The 12,144-nt window shown below is 49.1% G+C and overlaps 1 protein-coding gene across 5 annotated transcripts in view; it reads left to right on the top strand.

Moving 5' to 3' along the window:
* The window catches only part of LOC136588352 (catenin delta-1-like), a 75,978-nt gene extending 64,777 nt beyond the window's left edge, over positions 1–11,201 (top strand). For 3 of the 5 annotated variants that reach the window (XM_066587497.1, XM_066587492.1, XM_066587493.1), the window contains 2 exons: positions 9,190–9,271; positions 10,616–11,201. In XM_066587497.1, coding sequence (XP_066443594.1) covers positions 9,190–9,252 — 63 coding nt within the window. In that variant the 3' untranslated portion in view covers positions 9,253–9,271; positions 10,616–11,201. The remainder of the gene's footprint in view (positions 1–9,189; positions 9,272–10,615) is intronic. The other 2 variants (XM_066587494.1, XM_066587496.1) reach the window with 2 other exon arrangements.
* Positions 11,202–12,144: the final 943 nt, after the last annotated feature.

The raw sequence follows: 12,144 nt of genomic DNA, 5'->3' as shown, positions 1-12,144 counted from the left end.
TCGGTGCTTCTCCAGGTAACTGGATGAGTCATGTGATGCTGACGTGAATCTCGGCAACAGTAGGGAGTTTTATGGAGGACTAAGGCTGGGTTCACACTGGGCGGATTTGCCGCGGAAATTCCGCCACGGCAAATCCGCTTGCGGCTGCTAATCCCGGGATTAGCCAGCCAGGTGGACGAGATTTCTCTGAGCTCCCGCCCCTCGGCACTATTTAAAACGGCAAGGAGGAGCTAAGTTGCAGGACTTGGCTCCGCCTCCTCGCATTGCAAATAGTGCTGAGGGGCGGAGAGGGGGCGGGAGCTCAGAGCACTGCTCCCGTCTCTCTCAGCCTCCTCCCCCTGCATAGAGGGACGCCATATATCGGCCGGCGTGAATACCCGGCTGATATTAGGTCGTCTGAGTGTGGAAATAGTGGCAAGAAAAAATGAATCGGTCTAAACTTGGTATTGACCTAATCGTAGTGAACCGCTGAAAATAATTTATCTTATTACTTGTACCACAAAATTAATGGCCCCCAAAAGAAAGTCACAATTGCACATTTTTGTTAACTTTGCCTCCAGAAAAATGGAATGACAAGTGATTAAAATGTTCCCATAAATCGGATGAATGTGATCACACTATCTATTCTGCATTCTGAATGTGTTCCCCCTAACCCACCCCAAAAACATTAGTTATACATTTATATGTACCCAAAAATACAACTTGTCCGCCACAATAAAGCCATCATGCAGCTGAATCGACAAGTTATTAGTCCTTAACCCATTAGGGACCAAGCACTGTAAATATACGGCGCTTGGTACCGGCCTTAAAGGCCAACCTTATGTAAAATTACAGCAGGGATTAAAGCCTCCTGCTTCTCCAATCAATCAGAAGCAGGATGGATTGTCATCTATTCGTCACAGCTGATAACCTGGAGCAGGGAGAAGTGTGTTTTAACCCTTTCTGCCTCCTCTTTAGTACATCTCGCTCATTGAGCGACGTGTACTAAAGTGTAAGTGTTCCGCTACAAGTGACCACCGGGATTCCCTGCTACAGCATCGTAGTAGACCCAGATCAGCTCTGCCAGTGACTATTGTGACTACAGGGGATGTTTTTCCTGTAACTGGGGTTCCTATGGATGCGGCTCCTATGGCACCTGCTACAGTGGGAAAGCATCAAATTAAAAGAAAAAAAAAAAAATCCTCCCCCCCCCCCCCCCCACCCCCCCCAGAGGTCTTATGACATTGTGATGAAAATAGATAGTAAAAATCATTACATGGATAAACAAAAATACTGAATAAAACAGCAATATATACATAAGAAAGAAAATAACCTGAAGCCGTCACCGTATGCGCCCTGTAATCCAAAACCAGACATAGATCCAAATAAGGGACCCGTTCCCGTACTTTATTTTAGCGTAAATATACTTTACCGGTTTCAGCTTTTTTTTTTTTTTTTTATCCCTCAATAAAACTAAAAAAGTCAGGGAAAAACATTTTTCAGTAATAACCCTGTATGTCACGGAAAACCGCAGCAAAAGTAACTTGGGTAGCTGAAGGAAAAACAGTAAAACCGCCACATGGCTAAAATCCCTAAAGTCTGTCTGGTCCTTAAGGTACAAAACAGCCTGGTCCTTAAGGCCTCATGTCCACGGGCTAAATATGATTTAAGATCCGCAGCGGATCACCCGCATGCGGATCCGCACCCCATAGGGATGCATTGACCACCCGCGGGGTAGATAAATACCCGCGGATGGTCAATAAAAGGGATTTTAAAAAAAATGGAGCATGAAAAAATCTGGACCATGCTCCATTTTCGTGCGGGTCTCCCGCGGGCTTCTATGGAAGCCGTCCTGATCCGCGGGAGACCAAAATCAGAATATACTCACCTGTTCCGGATCTTCCCTTCTTCGCGGCTTCATCTTCTCTCCGTCGCGGCTGGATCTTTCTTCTTCGCGCCGGCACATGCGCGCGGCACGTAACCGACGTGCCATGCACATCCGCCGGGCCGAAGAAAGAAGATCCGGCCGTGACGGAGAGAAGATGAAACCGCGACGTAGGGAAGATCCAGAGCGTGCGAGAGGTGAGTTAATTCTTATATTCAGCGCTCATGTCCGCGGGGCAGGAGCGACCCGCTGCGGATTCTACATGGAGAATCTGTAGCGGACGTGATTTTTCCCGTGGACATGAGGCTTAAATGTATGTACCAACTAGTAGAAGGGAGACTGATGGATGAGGGGTCAGCTTTATCCTTATGTTTGCTTACACAGCGCAGTCCAGCAGTGCATGTACTACCGGTCTGGGGCAGTTTAGCTTTATTTTAAAGAATCATTAATTCTAGCGCCTCCTATATATGAGATAAGCACATATGTAAAAGGGGCACAAACAATCAGCTAAATGACAAATTGAGGACTCTATTGTGGGGGCTTATAGACTACGAGGGAGGGGGAAGGAGACGAGCGGACAGGGTAGAAGGTGCTCATGTCACAGTGGCAGCGGAGTTGTTGTAAATTGTAGGCTTTCAGGGTCTAGTTGAATCTGATGTGTAAGGATAGCGAGTCCCAAAGTATGAGGACACACATGAAAGTCTTGGAAGATGATTGTGTGAGGAGCAGAGGCCGGGGTCTTCTGAAGACTGGAGATTGTAGATGTCGTTTTGAAGAAGAGTAAAGTTAAATTTCCCCAGTCGTCTCCACGACAGCACCAATTGAGATTGCCTCCTCCTGATAGGACAGGAACACACTGAGAGGTTAAAAGCTCCCCCCCCCCCCCCCCCCCCCCCTTCCCCACTTTCCCCAGTGTCTTCCTGTCCTGCCAGGAGGCAGGATCTCTGAGAGGGGCTGGTGGAGATGCCAGCCAGAAGCTATACTTACAGACGGATCAGAGGGCAGTGGGTCAGCCTGTCCTCCCTTCCCAGCCAGACGACTCCCGGGACGCCACATGGGGTGGTAACCACCGGGCCAGGTTCCTCCCGCGGCGGCCCATGGGGGGTACAAAGCGGGAGCCTCAGTCCCCCTCCTCCTCCTCGTATAGTCACAGCGCGGCGCTCCAGGAAGCCCTTTGACGGCGGGGGGCGGGGCGTCGCGTCACGTGTCCAGCGTGGTGACGTCATCACGCTCGCATCAGGAGACACACTGAGGGGGCGGGGCTTAGCGCAGGAGCGCAAAAAAATTCAAAATAAGGAACCTGAGAGAAGCCAGAAGGTGGACCAGCACTGCAGGTCGCAGGGTGTCTGCAGCACCGGTACAGTAATGAGTGCTCCAGCCCCAGAGACAGCTGAAACCTCAGCCTCAGCGGCCGTAAGTAGCCAGTGCGGCAAAAAATACAAATGCAAAATCCAATGTATTGTATATGGAAAAATTGCATATTTACCCGCAAAAATGCTTTTGTCAGGGGGATAAAAAAGATGCCCCCCCCCCCCCCCCCCCCCTTCCCCAGAACAAAACTCAAAAAATGCGTGGAGTGCGGGACAAGACTGCCAGCTACATACCAGAGGCCTCTATGCAGGGCATGCGTATGCGTAGCTAGGCTAGTCAAAGAGGAATCGGGGGGATTTATGGAGGACGTTAGGAAGCTGGTGAAAGAAGAGGTTAGATCAGCCCTAACGTCACAGATAGCGCTGCCAGCAAAGCGCCAGAAAAAGGCGTACGTTCCCGAGGAGCCTTCCGACTCCGAGTTCTATCGGGTCGGAGCAAGAGGACCTGGTGGCCGAGAAGTCCTCAGATGAGGAGGACTACAAAAAGTACCTATTTCATCAGGACGACTTAACGGAACTGATTAAGTCGGTCAGGGCTACCCCAAAAAATGGAAGAGCCCAGGGAACCACGTACCTTACAAGATGAGATATTCGGGGGACTAGGGGAGAGGCGTAAGCATACCTTCCCTGTCCACAAAAATATCACTAGAATTATTCAAAAAGAGTGGAAGAAACCCGACGCAGGTTCCTTCTCCACTAGAGGGGTAAAAAGAAGGTACCCATTTGAGGAGGAAGTTTGCGCAAGTTGGGAGGAAGTACCTAGGGTAGACGTCCCGGTGGCCAAAGTAGCCAGGAAAACGACCCTGCCCTTCGAGGACGCCGCACAATTAAAAGATCCCATAGATCACAAAGCTGAAGGGCCTCCTAAAAAAAAAAACAAAAAAAAAACGTGGGAGGCAGCGGCAAACATACTCAGGGCAGGTAACGCAGCCACTTGTGTGGTGCGCACCCTGGGGGTATGGCTAGAACAGCTGGAGCTACATTTAACTAATAAAACGCCGAGGGAACAGATTCTAAACTCGCTCCCGATCCTGCGGATGGCAACAAATTTCCTAGCAGATGCAGCGGCCGAAACAGTCAAGCTGTCGGCGACAGCTACAGCCCGCTCTAACTCAGCCAGAAGGGTGTTATGGCTGAAGTCGTGGTCAGGCGACCTAGCCTCAAAAAATAAGCTATGCGCCCTCCCATTCTACGGCCAGTTTCTGTTCGGACCGGACTTAGACAAGATCCTGGAGAAGGCGGCCGACAGAAAGAGGGGGTTCCCGGAAGAAAAGCCACAGAGAGGGGGAAGACCTTCTTCCGGGCGCCAGTGGAACAGACCGAGAACTACCGAGGCAAGGGCAAGACAGGACGTTGGAGTTACACTAAGGGGGGCAGAGGAAGGAATATCTTCTTTAACCCCCACCAGGGGGAGCCAAAAAGCAGAGACCCCGACGCCATCCCCTTAGGGGCAAGGCTGGGGAGCTTTGCGGATCAATGGGCTGCGATTTGCGAAGGCACATGGATCCCAAAGATCTTACAGCAGGGATACCGGATAGAGCTGGTGTCCCTCCTCAGAAGAAAATTCGTTACCACAGGAGGTTCAGGGCAACAGTTACACCTACTAAGGCAAAGCGTTCGGGACCTGCAACAACTAAATGCAATATCCGCCGTACCGCAAAACGAGGAAACTCAGGGCCATTATTCCAGGCTCTTCCTAGTAGTAAGGAAACCCTGCGGGAAGCAGCGGATGATAGTACACCTGAAGCCTCTGAACACCTGCATCAGATACAGAAAATTCAAGATGGAATCCATCGCCTCAACGATAAAGTTGATTCCCAAAGGAGCCTACATGGCATCCATCGATTTAAAAGACGCTTATTTCCACGTGCCAATCCACAAGGGGTCCCAGAAATACCTAAGGTTCGCAGTGGATATGGGCAAAGGAATAGAGCACCATCAATTCAGATGCCTGCCCTTCGGGATCTCCTCGGCACCCAGAATCTTCACCAAAATTATGGCAGAGGTAGCCGCCTACCTGAGGAAGAAGTCGGTCCTAATAGTACCCTACCTGGACGATATTTTGATAATAGCAGAGTCCAGGGAGCTCCTAACAAAATACCTGGAGATAGTGCTAGAACTTCTCCAGTCCCTAGGATGGGTCATAAACTGGGAAAAATCCAGCTTAAACCCCGGCAGGAAAAAAAACGTTTCTGGGTATAACGCTCAACTCAGAATCTCAATGCTCCTGCCTGCCCGAGGAAGAAATGCAAAAAATCCGACGGCTGGTCAAAACCTTCCTACAGAGACGATCATGCACAATTCAGGAAGCCATGTCTCTCCGAGGAAGCCTGACGTCATGCATTCCAGGAGTGGCATGGGCCCAGGCTCACACCAGAGCCCTGCAAGCCTCAGTCCTATCCACGTGGGACAAGAGGCAGTCCTCTCTAGGGGCAAGAATGTACATCCCAAGCATGGTGAAAACATCCCTGCGTTGGTGGACATCCCCAGCGAACCTGCGGAGAGGGGTCCACTGGATACAGAACCCGGCCACGCACATCACAATGGACGCAAGCACTTGGGGATGGGGAGCGCATGTGGGGGACCAGTTCCTTTAGGGCCTATGGCCACAGAGGATAAGAGACCAATCCTCAAACTACAGGGAACTACAGGCCGTATGGCGGGTCCTACAGCAGTTAGGAAACTCGCTACAGAACCAGCACATAAAGATATTGTCGGACAGTACCACCGCGGTCGCCCATATTCGGCACCAGGGGGGCACAAGGTCTCCCGCCCTGCAAAACATCGCGCAAAAAATTTTCCGCTGGGCAGAGGGCCGGATCCTTTCGATCATGGCAACACATTTGTAGGGGACACTAAATCAAAAAGCAGATTTTCTCAGCAGGAGAGTGGTCTCTCTCCCAGGAAGCATTCAGAATCCTGACCAACCGGTGGGGGACCCCACAATTAGACCTATTCGCAACCAGGGAGAACGCCAAAGTAAGCAACTTCTCCCTCCGGCCAGGAGATCGTCCTACAGCAATAGACGCCCTAGGCCAAGACTGGGGAGAGGGGCTGGCGTACGCTTTTCCTCCGATATAGATCCCCAGGGTCTTACAACATTTCAGAACACAGGTATGCACACTAATCCTGGTGACCCCCTTCTGGCCCAAGAGAAGTTGGTTCAGTCTCCTGACAACACTGAGTGTCCAGGACCCAGTCACCTTTCCTACCTGGACAGACCTGCTATCACAGGGGCCACTGAACCACCCGGGCATAGACAGGCTCCATTTAACAGCATGGCTCTTGAGGAATCCTCACTAAGAGGGAAGGGGTTCTCAGAGAGAATGGTCGAAACACTAATGTCCAGCAGGAAAAAGACGACCCACCTTATCTACCCGAAGGTTTGGAGAAGGTTTTCCTTATGGAGACAGGGAAGGGATTCCTTGGATTCCATCCCGGACATCCCTCTGATCTTAGAGTTCTTGCAGGAGGGTCTAGAAATGGGCCTCTCTCCAAGCACCCTGAAGGTCCAGGTCGCAGCCCTTAGCGCCATATGTGACACAAAGTTCGCAGAAAACAGATGGGTCAGCAGGTTCCTGACAGCAGCTAGACTGCGACTCAGGCCCATTAATGTTTGCCCAGACTGGAACCTTAATTGGGCCCTAAAAGCCATGATAACGGAACCATTCGAGCCGATCGAAGCACTACCCATAAAAATGCTTACGATCAAGACTATCTTCCTAGTAGCCATCCCCTCCGCAAGGTGAGTTAGCGCGTTGCAGGCCTTGTCCATTCGCCACCCGTTCCTGAAAATCTCGGACACCAAATTAGTATTTAAAACGGACCCAGCCTTCATGCCGACAGTAGTATCACATTTTCATAGGTCCCAAGACATAATTCCCTCCTTCAGTAAGCCTAAAAACGAAGAAGAAAAAATCCTAATCTGCCTGGACGTTAGGAGAGCAGTCCTAGGCTACATAGATGCGACAAGCCACTGGAGGCGGAACGACAACCCGTTCATCCAGTTCAGTGGCCCAAATAAAGGGAGCAAAGCAGCGAAAAGCTCCATAGCCAGGTAGATCCACCTGGCCATCATAGAGTCCTATAAGGCCCTCGGGAAGGAAATCCCTTTAGCTCTTAAAGCCCATTCTACAAGGGCAGTAGCATCCTCATGGGCCGAACATAGCTCAGCCTCGGTCGAGCAGATATGCAAAGCCGCAGTCTGGAAGAAACCCCACGTTTGTTAAACACTATAGGGTAAAAGTGCAGCAGGACGAGGACATGGCCTTCGGCCGCAAAGTCCTCTCAGCAGCAATCCCACCCTAGGGAAACTTTAGTTGGTACGTCTCAATTGGTGCTGTCGTGGAGACAACTGGGGAAAAAATAGATTATACCTACCCGATAATCGGGTTTCCAGTAGTCTCCATGACAGCACCCTTGCCAAAGTAGCCAACAGTGTTGGGATTGGAAGCCTCGTGAGAGTGGGCCGAATAGAGTTGGATGAAAGATGAGAGGACGGTTCAAGAAGGATTTGTTCTAGGAGTTTTGATGCAAAGACTAGAAGCAATGGGATGAAACTGAAAGGGAGGAGACACAGATTAGATATTGGGAAAAAACTAAATTCTTTGAAGTCCCGTCATAACCTGTTCCACTCATTGAAGTCTTCAACTAGAGACTGGACAGACGTCTGTCTGGGACAGTTTAGTGAATCCTGCATTAAGCAGGGGGTTGGACCCAATGAATTGTAGGTTAGGGCTGGGACGAACACACTGGTAAGGCTTGGGGGGGTGAAGTGAGATAGGATTGGGTCAAGCATACAGGTGGTGAGGTGTAATGTAGAGGGTGGGGAGCTTGTCATTGATGATGGGGAAGCCGATTAAAGGTGGACAGCACAGAGTAACTCTGCCGAGGGGTTGAAGCTTCTCTAATCTTGATCTTGTGTTTTGAGGTGGAGATGAGATGTAGATGGGCATTGGGGCCGAAAAGGGAGTTGGTAAATAGCGGAGGGAGAGGGAGGATGTGAGTAGTGAAGTAATGTTGTTTAGCAGGAGAGGGCAGATTTGAGGTTGTGGACAGCTTGTTTGTATCTCGTTAAGTTTTCCCCAAAGTGGGCATTCTCTTCAAACATGGCGGCTTGCCTCAGTTTTTTAGTCAAGTTAGTGTGCCAAGGTTGCCTATTTATTGGTTGAGGTTCCTACAGGGGGGGCTAGTTCCAGGACAGTGGAGTAGTGGAGAGGTAAGTAAATGGACAGAGAGGTGAGTTGTGTAAGTGATCGTTGGTTTAGTTCTATGTTACAAGATTGAAGCTGGCGATATGCAAGAACTGTAAATGTACATTTTTAGACTGATTTCAGGGAGTGAGGAGAAGGCTCCTTCTGCAGCCGGTTGTCTTGCATCTACGGCCCTTTCACCCGGGACAACTGTTGGTCACCTGACCGCGGTCTGACTGCACAATCTGATTGCTCTTCATTCGGATTATGCAGGCATTCACACTGAACAATTATTCAGATTCCAGCGATTCAGCGACAATCTAAATTAATGATCGCTCAGTATACAGGGGCCCTCGGACACGGGGTTATGTTGTTGGTAGCTGAATGCCCCTCTGTCTGCTGCCTTACCTAAGAAGTACAGACAGACTGCAAACCTTGTGTCGTCAGACCCTGCAGCACTCCGTTACCATGGAGACACACAGATCTGCAAACTAGCTGCTGACACTAAATGGTAGCAAACTTATTATCAAGACATGTCTTACAATCCCGAGACATAAGTTATTTTACATCTATCCTACGGGGTCAAGGAGATATCCACCTCTTATCATTTTTATGTATTTGGAGTTCTGGAGTTATTTTGTATATTTTCTATAATAACGTTGATTTGTCGCTCCCAGTTTTGGGTTCAGTTATCGGTATGACTTGTTGGTAAGTATGCATCTTCTCCATAAATCTCACTGCTTCATCATCTCATCACTAACAGGAGAGGTCTCACAGTGCGGGGGGCTCATTGGATCTTGGGGATGCTGAGGACCAACCAGTCTAATTCCACACCTTTCGTATGTGTATGTAATGTTCGCTTTGTATGGTGGTTGGGCACTTGGTATTTCATCTGTATGTTTGATATGGATAGAGATTGTACGCCGGCCTTATAATTGCTGTAATAAGAATATATAATCCATAAAAAGATGGTAAAATACAAAACGCCGGGGTGGTTGAATATGATTATCCAGCAACGTGGCTTCAAACAATGTCCTCACAGACTAGCAGCATGTCTAAAGAGGACTTGTCACGTCCCCCGGCCCGCTGGGCCAATTGTCCGTCCTGCTGAGGCTCTGCTTTTCTTCCCCACCTCTTGTCCAAATCAAGTCCTGTTGGATTCGGCTCCTGGTGCTTTAAATCTGCAAGTGAGCGCTCTCCACCGCTGCAGGTCACTGGATGATGTCAGATTGATTGGCAGGAGCAAAGGAAACTGCTTGTAATATACAACGAGCATCCCTCCCCCTTTAAGACTAAGGCCGCATGCACATGAACGGGTCGGAGCCAGCAGCAGAATCCAACCCTGTGCCCGGCCGGCGTCTGCGTGTACCTGTCTGTTCTTTTCCCCATCTGTATTGCAGAGCTGCTGTCAGACATGCGAGTCTGGTGCCACACCAGGGTGTGGCGCCATGGGTAAAAGCGTTAAGGGGTTAAACACTGCATGGCGTTCAGTTACAACATGGAGTTTCGCAGTTTGTGTAGAGCGGGATCAGGGGTTCATCTACTCCATACAGGGTTGATGTCGGCTGTCTTTGACAGCCAACACCCACCTGCGAGTTAAATGCCACCAGCAATTTAAGGTCTGATTGGATTTAGAGGGTCCCATACATGAAATCAAATAGAAACAAACCTACATATTTGGTATCGCTGCATCCGTAGAAGTCCGATCTATCAAAACACATAATTTATGCTGCACAGTGAACATGCACAACGCTAGAAGGGAGCTATTGGTCATCCCATCGCCAAAAGAATAAGTTACATTACAGAATAAAATAATTAGAAAGCCAACCTAAACCGTCGCCGCAACCACCCTATAGTCCGAGATCATACGATGGCTGCAGCGAAAGGGGCACCTTTATATAGTCTTAACAGAATATTTAACAATAAACTAAATTTAAACTTTTTCTTTTTTGTACACATTACTCTCAATAAAGTAAGGGGGGGGGGGGGTCAGTTTAAAAAAAGGTAATCAAACCGAGCGCTGTTTGGGGGAAAAACAGCAAAAATAACTGGCCGGCTAGGAAAACAGAGAGGGCTATAAAATACCCAAATGGGCAAAATTGCTAAAGTGTCTGGTTCCTTCTAGAAAAGACCATTTAATGGGTTAAACATTGAAGCTCTCCGCTGACGGCTCTCGTCTTCTCTTCCAGGGTGACGCTCACGGTTAAGAAATCTCTTTGGAGTTGTTGGACCAAGAAAACTTCATCTCTTACCCCTCACTGCCTGTCTTCACAGTTCTCGGACCCCCGCCCCTCATCTCTGCTGCAGTCTAAGATAATTTGTGGACTTACGATGTCTGTGACTCTTGTAGTTACTAGCGAGGAAGCACAGGAGGCGTGATAACACTGGAATATCGCAATATTAACAGGCTGTAAATACAGAAACACTAACCCTGATCCTGCAACACTAACCATGATTCGGGACAGATCGTTGTGGTGCAGTTGTTCTGGCACTATACAATTCTGCTCTTTGGGTTGTTTTTGTTTTTTGTTTTTTTTGTTTTGTATTTCTGGGTGATTTGGTTACATTTTTGCTGCAATTTTCCTTATAACACTATTTTTGTCCTTTCCCCTTCTCTTGGAATCACCAGTGGCCTTTCATGGGGAATGTAGGGAGTTGGCTGAATGGACTCCTATGACCCGAATCCATTTTGCTTCCTTTAAAATTTTCATAACGATCTGATGCCAAGGATTGTTTTTTTTTATAAATAAAAATTTTTAAGACAATCATATTAAACGCGGCGGTCCGGTGTCGTTCTTTATGGAGCTTCTGCAGCATTGGCCATTCTGATGCAGTACGGTAAGGTTTTAGATATGCGTACCATCCACCAATGACTATAATTCAGAGTCGCGGGCGCTCGCTCTCTCGTCGACTTCTTGTGGAGCAGGGATTTTTGGACGGTGGTTTGGATTTTTCAGAGCAACAAAGCCTTTTTGTCATTAAAAGCACCTTGTGGGGTGTAAGTTGTGACAATAGTTTCTTACATGGTTAAGAGGGTTGCCCAAGTGACCTTATTATTCGTCTAATGCGTCCCCTATCCTGGCCCCATATACTGTCGCAGAAATGTGTTCCTTCACCATTTCCTAAGCCAGGCACGTGCACCGGGACGTCACCGAGACATGGCGGGCGGTGATGTCCTGTAAACCTGTCCGATGGGTTGGGACACATTTATAGGACACCACTGCTTGCGTCCCGTTTCAGAGCTGTTCCAAACTGTGCCTCACCGCACATGCGCAGTCTTCCTGGCTGCAAGCACTGACAGCTCTACTTTGCCATAGCAGAAGAGACTGAGTGGGAGATAAGCAGGGGACGGCTCGGTGTTGGCGGCAGCGTTAGGAAGGAGGAGTTGCCAATGCTGCTGCTAGGAGGGTGGCTGCAGATGGCAAGTGGCTTTGCAGTGCTCAGGCATTCGGTCGATCCGCGGCGCGAGGAGACGCAGCATAGCCCCAATAGGTGCCGGCCTGGGACTCTGCTGCAATCACAGGCAAATCTACAAGAAGAAATAACACTGGTTATGAAGTGACTGCGCCTCCGGCCGTGTGCTGCACCTCCCCGCTCATGGAGCTGTACATGGTGTGGAAGTACCAGTGCTGGTTATACAGGGTCTTCCACCTTCAATACTAGCCATGTGCTGGGACTTCTAGTTCCCCTTCTGTCATTGGATACCAGTGAGCTATAT

This window comes from Eleutherodactylus coqui, chromosome 13, assembly GCF_035609145.1.
Source record: "Eleutherodactylus coqui strain aEleCoq1 chromosome 13, aEleCoq1.hap1, whole genome shotgun sequence".
Lineage (NCBI taxonomy): Eukaryota > Metazoa > Chordata > Amphibia > Anura > Eleutherodactylidae > Eleutherodactylus > Eleutherodactylus coqui.
The sequence above is the reverse complement of the archived record's forward strand: the minus strand, read 5'-3'. Positions and strand labels throughout refer to the sequence as shown.